This window comes from Melitaea cinxia, chromosome 18 (assembly GCF_905220565.1).
Source record: "Melitaea cinxia chromosome 18, ilMelCinx1.1, whole genome shotgun sequence".
NCBI lineage: Eukaryota > Metazoa > Arthropoda > Insecta > Lepidoptera > Nymphalidae > Melitaea > Melitaea cinxia.
Genome location: NC_059411.1, coordinates 820,236 through 836,981, shown reverse-complemented (window position 1 = coordinate 836,981; position 16,746 = coordinate 820,236). Strand labels below are relative to the sequence as shown.

The following is a 16,746-nucleotide window of genomic DNA, read 5'->3' as shown; positions in this document are numbered from 1 at the left end:
AACACAATGTATAGGTGAAGTCATCAACAATGGAACGCCCGTGTGTAATCTTTGCAGCGGTAATATTATTGTATGCTAAATACATATCTAGTGATCGTGGCGACTACATCGGTTGCTACAAGCTCAAAGACGACGTGCTTAACACTCACACAGGTCAGTCTGTTGACGTATGTTTATCTGGTTGCGAACAAGTGTATTATAAATACGCTCTAATTGGAAACGAGTCTACATGCTTTTGTGCTAACGATCCCGGTCATTTTAAGCTAGGAGAAGACTCGTGTGATACTCCCTGTCCAAAAAATGAGACTCAAAAATGTGGCGGTGATAACGCAGCCAGCGTTTATGATACTGAAGTCACCGCGCCTGGTCCACCCATGTCGATAGACATAGTTAATATAACCGAAACAACCTTGCGAGTGCTCTGGACGGCTCCACAAGCATTCACACGTGTCACTGGGTACATTATTACTGCAACTATAATCCACACTTATGCAGATTTTGTAATTATACCTCTCGAGTGGAGGGTGTCTAATGAAACATTTCAAACCGAGTTACCAAACCTTCAGCCAGGCTCCACATACAGCATAAGTGTCGCAGCTGAAAATTATGAAGAACTAGGTGCAAATATTACTATGAAAGCTGAAACTATTATTGGCACACCAAACCCGAGCCCTCCGGATATTGAAATGTTAGAGAGACACGGAGACCAGATGTTGGTGCACATTCCACCAGCAAAAAATGTTAACGGACCCGTTTCTATGTATAGGGTAGTTGTGTCAATAGAGCTGTATCAGCAGGGTTTCATTACAGACAATTTAGGCAACTATACATATGCTAAAGAGCAAGGGCTTCCATATTATATAACAGCAGAGTTAGACCCAGATGACATTAAAAATAACTTTATAATTGGTGATGAGATCACATACAATGGGTTTTACAATGCACCGTTACCACTAACAAATGATATCGAAGTTTCCCTTGGTATTGTGAGTGAGAAAAATCATGTCAAAAAAATAAGATATGCTGAATCAACTAAGAAAATAATACTCAACATAAATGAGCCGGAACAAGTTTCACCCATGGTTGTAGCTTTAGGAGCAGCTATTGCTATAGGTATTGTGCTGCTATTGATTGGCATTGGACTACTGATAATACTTCGCAAGAGGATCCATATGGTCAGACGAGAACGCGGCTCACAAGCCATGCCATTGAGTCTCAGTGAACCATGCTTGGAGATTGAAAACTCAGGGTTTTTGCAAGACGAAGATGAAAGGGTAGATTATTATGGTAATTTAAAACGCAAGCTATGGAATATTCCAAGGAATCTCATTAATATAGATATCTCATGTGTAGTAGGATTAGGAAGTTATGGGAAATTCACAAAAGGTAAAGTGCAGCAGCATGGTGCTCAGACTTCTGGGCTCATCCAGGTGATATCAGACAGAGAGCTAGAGAAACCTGACAAAAAACTAATGTTGCAAGAGCTAGATTTGCTTATTAAGTCAAATGAACACGACAACATTATATCCTTAATTGGTATTTGTGAAACAAGCACTTCACTTTTTGTAGTTTTACAGGATACTAAAATTACTCTTAAGGAAATGTTGCTACAGAGCAGACATAGAGATCTTCAAAATAATAAATTCTGCCTTATTTCTGAAAAGAAAGCACTCCAAATTTGCCAGGAGGTAGCCTGTGGAATGGAATATTTGCAAAGTAAAAAAATTGCTCATAAAAAATTGAGTTGTCGGAATATCGTGATAGGGGATAATGGTGTTGCAAAAGTGTCTGGTTTTGGTCTGTCTCACATTCGACCACTCCATGAAACTCCTGACTATACTCGATGGACTTCACATGAAATGCTTAGACAGAATAGATTTAACCTCAAAGCTGATGTCTGGTCATATGGCATCCTTGTGTGGGAAGTTTTAACAATAGGAGCTACACCATATGCATCCACTGGTAACAAGGATGTTGCAGCTAGAGTTCTAAGGGGAATGAGACCCTCGCAACCGTCATATGTAGGTGACGAGCTGTTCCAATTGTGTTTGCAGTGCTGGCAAGTTGATCCTGATGAAAGACCTAGTTTCTCATCTCTTTTGAATGAACTGACACCTTTTGCGGAAGGCCCGGCCACTAGATGTCTAAGTTTCACTCATTATAATGGATATAACTATGAACCACACGTGCCACAGTTTGAAATACTTTCATAGGATTATCATTAATACTGACTGTACCATTAAAGATTATTTTTAGAAATGTTGGACAAAATATTTTATTCAAATTGATATGTAATCAGGAGGTATATTGCAAATGTGGTCAACTAAAACTTATTAAAGATTGGAACCACTTTATATTTTTCAAACAGCACACAGTCTAATATAATGCAAATTAAATAGAAAATATGTTCAAGTTTGTCCAAAGTTTAAAAATAACCTTTAACATACAAGTTTACTCTCAAACATTCTAGGTTGAGTTGTGAAAAACTGGACTTGCTTAGTTTTGAAAATTGCCTCCAAAATTCCCATTTCTATTGTATAGTCTTCTAAATACATGTAATAATGTTTCTCTTGTTAAGTGAAAACATTAAATCCAAAGATTCGTTTTTGAATACAAATACTGTCATGTACTATTAGGTTAATTTGACTTGTGTAATATTTCGTTTTAATTCATTTTTTTAATTTTAACATTCCATTTTAATTATAAGTACTTAATAAGAGTATTATAGGGAAATCTTAAAGCAATATTTAAGTATATTACAAGATATAATGTTGAATTTATTGATCTGAACTAAGTTACTTGATATAAAAATATATTTTTGAATTTTTTTATTAAAGCTTGTAGTTTAGTTCTCAAGCTTTGCTATTAGAAAAAAAAATTAAAATATATAAAAAGGCAGCTAATAAAGAAAAATTAGAGACAGCAACTTTACACTTTTTTTATATTTGTTATTTTCATTGCTACAAAAATTTATGAAGACTGTAGTTTTATTTTAAGTGGTAACTCTAATGATTTTTATATTTTTTTTTTTTTTTTTTTATAGTAACATAGTTCTCGTCTGAAAATGGTTATGACAATTGTTGAGGCTTCAAAGCTATTTTCGGGCAAACATTTCTTTTTTGCTTTTTGATGACAAATAATTTTCTCTCCTTTTAAAGTAATATAATAAAGATTAATAGCGAAAGCTGGACACAAAATCAAATAAAATAATCATGTTACCACATCTCAAGTCCTACTGGGCATAACTTTTTTTTAATTAGACAATTATTTGTAGTATATCAATAGTAGAGCTTTAAAGTTGTATAGGATTTAACTAATGTCTAATTTTAATGTTTTAACTGTATAAATTTAATATGTACGATTTTATTTTTGTGTACCCACACATTAGGACTTCTAAACATTTTTGAATATCATATCAAAAATTGACCGCGTCGGTCAGTCGGAGACGCGGGTTCGAATCCCGCTGGAGCGGTCAATTTTTGATATGATATTCAAAAATGTATAAATTTAGTTCAAATGGACTTTGGTCTGTTAGGAAAATAATTAGGTCATAAAATCTTAAGTTGCACATATGACATTTTAAAAGACAACTATTTCATAGACGTAGAGGCGCACAAACAGTGCATTTTTATGTAATTTTATTGTAAGGATATCAGTCACGACTTAAGAATCTCTAAATGTATTAACATTCCATTTGTACCTAGTTATCAAGAATTTATTATTGTTTCTTTCTGTAGTTTTTTACACCTTTATATTATAAAGCCGTCCATATATATTTTTATATGAATCTCATCTTATGATTTATTTAGCTTTTACACACAATGAATTAATAAATATTCGAAGATTATATATTTGTTTTATTGACCTGCCACTGATGGGTTCCTTGCTATCTCTTCTCGTGTCATCATTTTTACGCTTCACCCTGTAACACCCAACTGCTGGGCATAGGCCTCATTCCTCATGTAGGAGAAGGACCAGAGCTTAACCCATGCCACCATGCTGCTCCAATGCGGGTTGAAATCATTTTTAGATAGTGTTAATTATTATAATATCATGTAATACGGCAGTTTAGGCACAAGATATTCTGATGTTTGATTTATTATAAATGATAAACAAATAAATATCTTACAACATACACACACGGTCGTCTGTTCCTATGATAAGCAACTTAATGCTTGTGTAACATCCGACTGTGAGAACTTTTTTTTAAAATATATATACAAATAATACATATATAAATACTAATATTACACCCAGACTTAGACGTGAATCGAACCCGTAACCCGCGGAACAGTAAGCATTATGGCCATGAGGGCCACTATAAACTGCACCAACGCATTATATAGATGATTTTGTTTATATAAACGGTATGTGTACATATGGTTCAATTTATAACTCTCAGTTGCATACATTTTGTTGTAAGGCAGTAGGGAGGTATTAAGTGAAACAAACACGAATCATTTTGCATTTATTTAATGTTAATATAATAGTTATAGACAATGTTCAAGGTACCCTTTTATTGGTTTTCGAGCTTTTAACACTAAGACATTGTAACCTTCATATTGACCTCTTATCATTTACGATATTGCAAAATAACAATAATTAGAAAATCACTTCCACAATACAACTAAACAATTATTAAACTCTGACTAAAATATAGCGAATTTTAAATAAAATAAAAAACATTGCATTTTAAAAACATAATGAAATTTTATCTCTCGTCATAACATTTGCAGACCCGTTTACGATAAACCAAGTTAACAAAACAATAATTAATAATAATAATAATAATAAAATATTATAATTCCATCATTGAATCTGTACAGCAACAAATGTATCAACATATCATATACAACGTACCGAGTCGGCGCTGTCTATACACACTTATAATACGCAACAAGGTACAATTCAATAGAATTAGTTTAACATATCAATCTCAACATGTGTAAAGGATGAGGCCCGGCCGCCGCGCGTGACGCTATATTACAATATTCCCTACCGACGCGGGCGCGTCCGTGACGATGTCAATATGCGCGATTTGATTCCTCAGTCTTTAATAAATTGATGACAATGAGCAAGGAGGAACGTAAATGAAACGTAAATGAAACGAATGCTATGCAATTATATACAGATTACGAGGCGCGGAGGCGCGCGGCGGCCGCTATGTTGAGTTCGACTCGCACAGCCAAGTTCCTACACCGCGCTACTAACCTACCTTAGCCTACGACATCGAGTCCTGGCCGCGGGCGGGGACTACCCGCTATATCTCCCCCCTCCCCCCCACCCGCGGCGCGAGTGCGGGACGACTTTTACTATTTATTATCTCTCCACGCAAACATTTTTTTTTAACTTCTGACAATGTTACCGTACTAAGAATCAGTAGTCTGTCACTCACGATAATATACTCTCAAATATTGTAACAACTTCAGTATAACAACGTCAACATTTTTTTTGCAGTATTTTAATTAAAAATTATCTATACGTACCCGATGTATCGTTTTTAATTCTTTAATAATGATTAATTTAACTAACTATAATCGAATCGATAACTCTTAACCTTCGAGATGTTCTTTACATTGCGATCGACGATCGGGACCGGGGCATGCGATAACACGACTAGATATCTATAATAATTCAACAATCTAACATCTGTGTAAAGCTTTCGATAAGATTTATACTAATTTACGGAAGAGAAGAGAGACAACAGATGGAATGTTATTCGGTTAGTCGGAAACATTGTAAAGAACAAATCAAACGACGAAGGAGGATGAGACCCGAAGAGATACAGGTGCGGAGACCCGGCTCAGGCCACGACTACTGGCGACCCGATCGATTGCCGCTCGGACACATCGATTTCGAATAATTGACGTATTCACTTACACGTACTGGCTAATCGAGAACTTTTTTTTTTCAATAAAATTGAGCTTGTAAAATCGACTTGACAGGCAATACGCGTCGGGTGGCTTTCGCCGTTCACCCGCCGGTCCACCCGTTCGCGACCCCCGTGTAACCCCAGTCGGAGTCCCGACTGCGAACGACCGACTCCGACCGACTCGCCCGGGGTCGCGAACGCGAAGAACCTTATAATTGACACGAGACAAAATATGCACCTACCCCCGAATATATAGTAAGATGAGAAAGTCGAAAAACACCAGAGAGTTCGAACAGCGTATCTATAATACATTTTTAAAGATTGAATATACACTACGCTAGCTACTTCAATGAAACTACGATGTAATGTTACCTACATAACACACGTATAATATAAGATCATAACAACCACAACTTGTTATCAGATGTCGTTGGACAGTTGTAACATTACAACAATAATATTAAATTTATTTAATATAATATTAACTCACGTCCGCTCGAGGTCACGGCGTCGCCGACGTCGCTGCGACTTCCGAACTGAGAATCATCTCTCAATTCCTTCACTTACGAACTATACGATAGTTTTAAGCCGATTCGTATATATTTATTATGGTTTAATAATCATTTGTACTTCAATCCTTTTGAAAGGCGATCGGCGCCGTGGCGCGTCGCCGGGCTCGGTTCCGGGGAAACATTTTAATATTATAACTGGATCTAATTAGCTCGGCCGTCACCCGAGAGCGTTTCCGACTCAGCCACGATCGGAACCGAAGCCGGCGACGCGGTAAAATCAACTAGCATAAAGTTCGAAACTGGCGCCCAACGTGGGACCGCGGTGCGGTTCTACCCTCTACTTACGTCGATGGCACTTCTGAGGTAAGCGAACAACTAAAACTACCACCCGGAGGATGTTCCGTGAGCTCGGAACTACGCTACGTCGTAACCGAGACGAAGTACCTTGACAATGTCGAAACGTAACGATCACAGCTTACATTATTATGTTCATTATCCTACGAGACGGAGCGCCGGCCGGGACCGCGGCGCTCGGGAATAAACTATACTTTTAATTAGATCGTAACTGTAAATAAGAATATTTAATATTGTCCTCTCGAATAATATATAGAAATCTGCATTAAAACCTTTAAAATATATAACTCCTCTACTATTATGGACATGCATCGTTTATTTTAAAATTGTACTTATACATTAAGACGAAAAATTTAGACCGACGAAGAAACGAACGACTACGAAACGATCCTACGCGAAGAAAACAAATATATCGTAAACGTATAAAAAATAAAGATCTTTAAACACGCGAGAACAGGAATGAAAACAATTAGTCACCGTCGACTGTAAACAAGGCGACAGAACACTGTAACTATTGCACTCCGGGCGCCGCCCTGCTGCGCGGCTCGTATAACTGCGCGGCGAAACGTTCAATATAAATTCAAATTTACCCTAACACGTCAAGTACACTAAAATAACTTATCAATGGTAACATTTACAATGAAATCAACTTCGTAAATAATAATTACAATAAAAAAAAAAAAAAAAACGTAATCGGCGAACGATACATATATATATGTATATAAAAATAAAAACGTGTCTGGAATAGGAATTTCCGTGATAGGATATTATCACAATCGTACTCGCGTCGACGCGGCGAATGAAACTTGAAAACTAGAACTACATGCAATAAAATCATATCCGTGACTACGTGTCGGCCGACTGACTGCGCTCGGGCGAGGCTGAGCCTGACTAGAAGCGGCGCTACTGCATGAGGCCGGAGATGGCGTTGTGGCGCGTGCGCTTGAGCTCCTCCTCCTGGATCTTCTGCTCGATGAGGTACTGCGCGTTGCTGATGGCGGTCTGCGTGCCCGAGATGGTGACGATGCGGTTGCGGGTGCCGGGCGCGAACGTGCCCTTCTTGGAGATCTGGATGTTCGCGCCCGACATCTGCTGGATCTCCACCAGGCTGCGGCCGCCGGGGCCTGGCCGGGTATTTTGGTTTTAAAGCGTGACCATATTTTGTCTATGTGTACAACATAAATTGCTTCGACGTTTTCTTTCAATGTTCCAATTTTATTTTTAAGGCAATCGAGAAAACTGATTTGCTACTCTAATCTTGGAGATTAACATTACTAAGATCGAAGCTAAATAATACTGCTTTCAAGCAGTGTGTTCCTGTGGTAAGTAAGGTGATCAAAATTCCTGGTGAGATTGGGGATAGGTCTATGGCTACGGTAATCGCTAATCATCAGATGACCCAGTTTTATTAAAAAAGCGTGACCACATTTTGTCCATATCGAGTACAAAATAAATTTATCATAAATATCTTCTTAATTTTTCTTGCAATCTTTAACAAAAATTTTGGGGGAATAAAAAAATTCAAATATGCAGTAATTAAAAAAAAAAAATGCCTAAGAAAATATCAAACAGACTTTATCAGACAATCGTTTACAAAGTTTTCAATAACAAGTTCTAGCACGTAGTCTAAAACAATCGGAAGGCACTCACCGAGGATGGCCCCGACGATGACCTCGGCGATCTCCACGTTCTTGGAGTCCTTGGCGCCCGCGTCCGCCGGCGTGGGGCTCTTGGAGAGCGGCAGCAGGCCGGCGGACGGGAAGCCCACGCCGCCCGGCAGGCTGATGGGCGCCACGGCTGGGGGGCGAAGCGCCTCGAATGCAACCTCCGCGAAACGCTCGAGCGAGCCGCCGCGCGCGCCGCCTGCGGACGCGTCACCTGAGCCGAGCCAGCCGAGCGAGCCGAGCCAGCCGAGCGAGCCGAGCCAGCCGAGCGAGCCGAGCCGAGCCGAGCGAGCCGAGCCGAGCCGAGCCGAGCTTACATTAGAACGTTTCGCGCTGTTGCGGACAACACGTGCGTTAGGCGCCGGCCGCCGCACAGCGCTCGGGTGATGCTAATGTCCAGCGATTCGCGGTTTTTCCCCGTTTCGGTTCGTTTAATTTTGAATAGGATTCGAGTCGGTTTGTACTCGATATCGTAAAATTTTTGGGTGAGAATCGGACGCGGGCACGCGAGCGTTTCGCTTTCGAAATTTAAAAGAATTTTGAAAATGTATCCGATTAGGGATTCGGTTATAACTTCGTATCATCGAATTAGCATAGTTTATGAAAGAGTTAAGATATCGAAAGTGATCATAAATCATTACTACTTATTTAAAATAGATGAGTGCTAATCACAGATTACATATTCTACTACTCAGATAAACTTCTATCTAAATACGAAAGTCAGTTTAAAGCCAATTACCAAAGGTGTTACGAGACACGAAAAAAGAAAAAAACGCAAATAAAACGTCCACCAGCATAACCCAGTGACTAGTAACAATACGAATTCGTGAGTTATGGAAAATTTCAAGTAGTCTAGGCAAAGAACGGCAGCGCTGTGGTGCGGTCGAGACATGTCAGTGTAATGGAAGGAACAACTTCGATTAATTTATCTTGAATCTTATTAGCAAGAATTTACAAATAAATTATTATACATTGAATAGATTTTAATTTATCTTTTTTAAAAAAATATATAAAAAATAAAGTGGATATACCTTTTTAATTCTAACTAGACTAAAGTTGATTATATTCGGTCATTTTCCTTAAATTCAGCATCGTTGGTCACAAGTAGTACTCTTTGAAACAAAAGAGAGAAAAATTTTGTTTTAATTGTTGTTTTGTAACGTGGCTTATGTTACATGATGCTTAAACATTACACACCTAAGTTGTTCGTTCCATAGTTGAGCGGCGGACAAGCTGTGCAACTAACATCCCAATGAATCAGATGATTTGGTTTAACCCTATTATATAAATCCTTTGCAAAAAACGTGGAAACGTGAGCGTACTTTGTACTGTATTTGTGAAAAAGTCACAAATAGGCTTTAAAAATATAAACAAAAATATAATTATTAATCAAGCAATCGAATATGGCAATATTTGCCAACAGATATAGGCACCATGGATTTTAGTGATTATATATTTCCAAAAAAAGAAAACACTGAAATTCTATAAATCAATTAGTAAAACTTTATTATATCGGTTGATTTTTTAAAAAATATTTCAGATTAAACCAGACACACTTTTCGACCTCTTTCTGCTATTAAAAGGATTTTGTATTCCAGTTATGATAGGCTAAAATTTCTGTTCTAAATATGGACAACATTTCTTGTCGAAATAAGGCCCAAAATTTTGTTCTAAACTTGGACACAAATTTAAATCCTCGAGCAACGACTTAAAATAAATACCTAAAAAAAATATAGTCTAATACAAAAGGAGGGTAGTTGCAAATCGTCCACTGCTCATAATTATGTTAAAAATGTATTGCCGACAGATGGTATGAATAAAGCGATGTTTAAGAAATTTCGATAAATTAATAGAACGAATCAATAGAAGCCAATCGTGTTATATAAAATAAAATCAGCAATACAGTATACCTTTATGATCATGCATTTAGAAAACAATATATTAATATCACATAGTGTTTACCAGACTAAGTTCTAGATGAGGAACACACATTTGAAAACATATATAAAAAAATTGAAACGATGGGTCCTATATAAATGAGCTAAATAAGTAAATGACTATTTTTGTATATCGTATATAATTTATTTATTTATTTATAAGGGATGGTACACAGCACAGAAAAAATTATAAAACAAACAAGAATGAAATATATTCAAAAAGGCCAATTACGACCATCCATCCGTTTAAAATTTAAATTAACAAACGTGGAAAACAAAAAAAAATAAAAAGTAAAAGGAAACACAAAACCAAACACGAAAAATAAAAACAAAAAAAAAACAAACTTATTTTCATATAAGTACCCTACAAAACACTATAAACTACAAGAAATTAATTAATAAACTCTTCTAACATTGTAAGCATCTATTAATGACAAAATTAATTGAGAATTTATACTGAATAAAACATAATTAGAAGTGATGCATGTCAATTCCAATATATTTTCATAATAACTTGTGCTTCATAATAATTTTATAGTGTGATGCTTTGGTATGGTATCTAGAAATATTTAAAAAATAATTGAGGATGTAGCGTCGTAATAAGAAAACAGAGGGCGCTGTACAGACACCTGTCCACAACATTAAAAGATGGCGTTTGAGAGAATATTAAAATTAAGAGAGTATTCATATGTATTTAATAATTGACATTAATATATCGAACAGTGCGTATACAATCATTTAAGTTTAAAAACGTAGAGAGAGTCCCTTGAAGGAACTTGACTTAAAGGAACTTTAGATTGCCTGACCACAAGACCAAAGTGTGTGAACAAGAAGTCCTTATTTTGATTTTTGTCTCGCACTTAAAATTTAAAAATATAGAGTCACCTTTTCACTGAATCAAAACCAGCCAGTTACAAACAATACACCAAAAAAGATTAAATTGCAACTTTTTACTAGAAAATACGAAAAGAATTTTTAACAATTTTGGCGCATGTATTCCAATTTTATGGTATTGTTTTTTTGTTTTTTTTTTTTTTTTGTGAATTTGACTTTTTTCATTTACATAGCACCCATCGTAAGGTATGAATTTTGTAAGTAAGCAAATATCTTATCTATTACTTGTTATTGAAAATTTATTACATAAAAATAGTAAATACTCTATGTTGAAATGCTAAGCAATACTTGGAAGACTATCATGAATCTATAATATTTATTCAAAAACGATATCAGACGAATCTATGCAATTTGATATATTTTTTAAAAATTACGATACGAAAATTTATTGAAAAATACTTATTGAATTATGAAACTAAAAAGGGGTGGGGGGGCTAATCGACGTAGCGGTTCCAGTAGTTCTTACATTACGCGCTAATATCGAATAATCTCACATATCGGTACTTTTAAATATAACAATAATATAATGTATACGAAAAACGTATTTATTTCTAAAATACTGATAAATGTGATAATTTTAAACTACCGATACTCTTAACAGCTATAACTTAAATGTTTAATAAAAATTTACTAAAAATCTAATATCACTGTGGGTAGTTGCAAAAAATGTCAATTTTTTTTAATGTGAGCGATTTTGATGAGACAACAAATTAGGAGACAGACAAACAACATACTCGAGACATTGAAAATATGACGCAGTGACTTATATACAAAATTAAATTAACTAAAGGTGAAGTTTACATTTGATGAAGATGTATAAAAGTATGTAGTAAATATATCGATGTACGTCATATAAAAGCGTCTTATATAAAGATGTCACTAGTTAATTACATAGAGAATATATTTATAAGAGTAAACATTCCATTTGAAACAATGGAAGCAATTGTAATGTATTATAAAATCATAACTCAGAGGTCGACCTTGCGCTCGCCACATGTACTGTGACGTCACACGCTGTATAATCGTTTTGTTTATTTTAGATAGACTGGTGCTTTTATGGTATCTAGAATCTAGATGATGACTTGTTATATTACTTCAAAGATGGAGACTATTTTTAACCGACTTCCAAAAAAGGAGGAGGTTCTCAATTCGACTGTATTTTTTTTTTTTTTTTTAATGTATGTTACATCAGAACTTTCGACTGGGTGGACCGATTTCGACAAATTTTGTTTTAATCGAAAGGTGGTGTGTGCCAATTGGTCCCATTTAAATTTATTTGAGATCTAACAACTACTTTTCGAGTTATATCTAATAATGCGTTTTTACTTGACGCTTTTTTCGTCGACCTACGTTGTATTATACCGCATAACTTTCTACTGGATGTACCGATTTTGATTATTCTTTTTTTGTTGGAAAGGGGATATCCCTAGTTTGGTACCGTGATAAGGAAACCAGGATCTGATGATGGGATCCCAGAGAAATCGAGGGAAATTCTCGAAAATCCGTAATAAATTTTTACTGGGTGTACCGATTTTGATAATTTTTAATTTAATCGAAAGCTGATGTTTATCATGTGGTCACATATAAATTTTATTGAGATCTGATAACTACTTTTTGAGTAATCTTTGATAACGCGTAGTTGCTTGACTATTTTTTCGTCGATCTACGTTGTATTACTTGTCGATGTAATTGAAGTCGGTTTTTTTGGTAGGTCGGGTCCTACACGAGTTGGCTGCGCAGAAGGGCGCGACTCACCGAGCTGCACCTGCGCCAGCGGGCCGAAGACGGCGGGCGAGTCCTGCTGCAGCGGGAAGTAGGCGGCGGACAGCGGCGCCGGCAGCGCGGCGGGCAGCGCCAGCCCCAGCACGCCGTGCTTCACCAGCAGCGCCAGCGCCGCGCCGATCTCCGAGATGCCGGCCTCCGAGTAGCCGGCCTGGCGGAGCGCCACCTGCCGCACCCGACGACCGGTATACAGACATGGGTACCCCGGGGACCGATAGATATACGAATAACCGTATACCACGGATCCCCAAAGTGGTGCAGGTCCAGAGCCCGAAGGGTCCACGGGAGATTCGACGGGAGTCCACGTTAGCGTGACCAAAAATTAGGGGTTCATAATTCGTAAGCGGGGTTTCAAAAAAATTATCTCCTCATCAGTACAGCGGTGTCAGAAAGGAGCCATTGTTGTGGGCACTGTGTGCATGCCTACAACCTTCAGCCAAAACATATTTTCCCTTGACTCAATTATTTTATGAAAAAAAAAGGTCATTGGAAACACATTCCAGATATTTCCCTAGATTATTTATTTAATAGAATTCTAAAACGGCTGGCCTACAAAAAAAAAAACCAGCCAAATAATTTCATTCCTTTTCCCCTTGATTCATGGAGCAACAAATCAAAATGTTCCAATGTAGTTGCCGGAAGTACACCGGTACCAGAAAAATCTGTAAAATAGTCTATGACAAAAAAAAGTACGTATAGCCTACCATTGAGTCGAAAGATAGTAATAACTTTTGTAACAACGAGGAGAAGAATTCAGAGGACGAGTAAAAGTACTTTTCGTATTTCGACCTTATACTTATGACCTTATATTGTGCACAACCACAGATAACCGTATACCGTTGACATAGACAGAGCGTCAGGAACCCAGGGGACAAATGAACATACTCCTCTATATTAGTCAATATACTGTGCTACCACCTGGCGTTTGATAATACAAACGCCGGACCGCAAAGGCTACAGACATTTAACGGAACTGTATAAATATGGACAAAACTAAAATATTCGGACGATACATTACTTATTATCCTCAATAGAAGTAGACCGGCAACTCCAACACTCAGTCTTAAAAAAAAGCCAATATCTTCGGAATTTTTAACCACCTTTTTAATTGAAATACTATCTAATCAACTCAAATTTCAGAACAAAACAAATTTTGATAACGCACGACGAATAAACAAATTAAAAAACGTGTGTGGTGTTACCACGACTAAAATTACACTTGAAGAAATTAAATATTACACAAAACATATTTAAAAATTTCAAAAATAAAACAACTAAAGGCTTACCTTGATGTGGTCGAGCGTATGCTGGGTGAGAGGCGAAGGGGGCGGAGTCCCGGGCGGCGCCAGCGACAGCGACAAAGACAGGGCTCCCAGACCGGACCCGTTGAGCAGGACAGACCCCACTCCACCCACTCCCCCCACTCCACCGACACCTCCCACTCCAGCCACTGACCCGCCTCCCACTAGTGCGTGACTCTGTAATTTTGGAACACAGCGTCTTAGTGTGAGGGCTTGATCACATTTGAGGTTATGTTCACACTGAATGCGATTACGCATGGTGCGGCGTGTTGCAGGAACAGTGAGTACTGGTTTTTATATTTTAAATCGCCACAACTTAGAGGTCTAACGGATCTAGACACAGGCTTATCGACTACAAAGGCAGGTGGCATCTTCAATTCTGGCCTGACATTTCGTCAGACGTACAGTAAGATACAAATATTATCGCGGGTATATTATTATTTATTTTCTTAATATTATGACATAAATAAAAATAAATAAATTATAATTTTAGTCAAAAATAAATGTGTCAGGTTACAAAGATAGTCCTATCATTAAAGCAATCTTTTGAGAGCTACCTTTGCGTAAAAAGTGAAAAATAAGTTAATTCTTCAAAGTTAATACATATCACAAAAATCGCATTAAGTAAATTAACAGAAAAAGTATATTTTAAGATCAGATACTCATCTGGGACTTCAGACTAGATCCGTAACCCAACTACGAGCATATAGAGAAAACGCACATTAAAACGTAATGCGTTTTTTAATCGCAAAGCGCCGCACCGCATCGTATCGCACCGCGTGTTTCTGACGTACTGAAACGTGTCCAGTCCTTGTCACAATGGCATGCCAGTGCATAGTTGCCTGGTGTACCCTGTTTCAGTCAGTCCAGTCGTTCTGCCATGTCAGTCAGACTGGCGCTAGTGACTGGCTCCGTATAACCCCAACTTTATGGTAAAGTTTATTCACTATTAGAAATTTTCTGGTAATTACCAAAGGTAAGGACCAAAATTCTTTGTAAAATATAATTTTAAATATATAAAATTTGGAATATGCAAATAAATAGAAAAAAAATGCCAATTATAAAAGAAATAGAGGGTAGTTACAATATAATACGGACTTTAAAAGAAAGCTGCTTCAATACTAGACAGTATAGGTGTATATATGTTTGTATATTATATATAGTAAGCAGTGTAGTCTCAGAACAGAGAGTGTGTAAGAAATATCATGAGCAATTTCATATAGGAACTCTAAGAACGCTACATGAGATCGCCAAATTCTTCTAAAATTTAGTTTGTACATATCACTCTTACAAGACTCTCCGTTCTGAGGTGTTAGTAGTGTAGTGTTCACGGATGCACGGACGGCACGTGTAGTGAGCACTTAAACACGCCCGTTGCTTCCCACAAACGCGCTGAGGCTCCGAACGTATACATACAATAAATATATACCTTCCAAATTATAACATATACAGCATCAAGATATCATTGATATAAAAAAAAAAATAGATCATTATATAGAAGCAGTTATTTCACAAAGTATATTTGAACATGTAAAGTATTATATTACGAGGATATTTAAAAAGCCGGTTCATAAAAATGTTAATGTTGCTTATTCACTGTTAAGGAAATGATATCAAGTACATTACGTACGAAAATAAGGTAAGGATGATATCGTCAATACAGACTTTTTGCTGTCTTAATAATAGTAGAGTGACGCTGCTTGAAATAAATTTACATGGTAAATGATTGTATCATGACTTTCCTATAGATCTGTATTAGAAAATGTTGTTATAATAATGAGAAAATTAAAATCATATTGCAAATTAAAAAAATTAGTACATAACAGCGAATAGCAATATATATTAGAGTATTAAGCAAACAATAATTTTTATAAAAACGAAATTTAAGCATTTGATAGAACACGACATATATGCAAGGTAAAAAAATATCATAAGGCTAAGGTAATGAGGTCAAAGTTAGAGATTGCTAACACAGTATCAAGGGGAAACGATGCCGTAATTGCTTGTTATACTTGATAAATATCTCGATGGTGTGTAAAACGGCCGAGAATGATGACAGCAATTACTTGCAACACTTGGCCGATAGCCAACTCTTTGTTTAGTTGGATATTTTGGTCAATAGCTCTCATCGATCTATTTTATAGACGGTTTTAAAACAAGTCTATTGCTGATGCTAAATATATGAAGCACGTATTGTATTTTGTAAGGCTATTGTTTAAAAAACGTTTACATAAAAGTAGATTTAATCTGGACATTATTAGAACGATTAACTGTCATAATCAATGATCGAAAACTAAACGCACAAATTTCTTTCAAAATCTCTATAACACAAAACCTATGATAAATATTGCGTGCATTAATACGCAATATTTTTAAACAATACTTTAGCAATAATCTCCACCTATTTGTCCAAATATGTCACAAACGGCC

At 36.6% G+C, this 16,746-nt stretch overlaps 2 protein-coding genes across 2 annotated transcripts in view; one reads left to right on the top strand and one right to left on the bottom strand.

Moving 5' to 3' along the window:
* Positions 1–29: 29 nt before the first annotated feature.
* LOC123662422 (putative tyrosine-protein kinase Wsck) lies at positions 30–2,926 on the top strand. The gene has a single exon (XM_045597265.1). It carries the CDS (start codon positions 30–32, stop codon positions 2,211–2,213), a length of 2,184 nt encoding a protein of 727 aa, XP_045453221.1. The 3' UTR covers positions 2,214–2,926.
* A 1,529-nt stretch (positions 2,927–4,455) lies between these two features.
* LOC123662359 (RNA-binding protein Pasilla) overlaps positions 4,456–16,746 on the bottom strand; it is a 90,299-nt gene continuing 78,008 nt past the window's right edge. The window contains exons 7-10 of the mRNA XM_045597208.1: positions 14,302–14,493; positions 12,989–13,181; positions 8,389–8,601; positions 4,456–7,862 (exon numbers count right to left, since the gene is read on the bottom strand). Coding sequence (XP_045453164.1) covers positions 7,642–7,862; positions 8,389–8,601; positions 12,989–13,181; positions 14,302–14,493 — 819 coding nt within the window. The 3' untranslated portion in view covers positions 4,456–7,641. The remainder of the gene's footprint in view (positions 7,863–8,388; positions 8,602–12,988; positions 13,182–14,301; positions 14,494–16,746) is intronic.

Bases quoted from the DNA above. Each gene is read 5' to 3' on its own strand.
- LOC123662422 (XM_045597265.1), top strand. From the start codon at position 30: ATGGAACGCCCGTGTGTAATCTTTGCAGCGGTAATATTATTGTATGCT.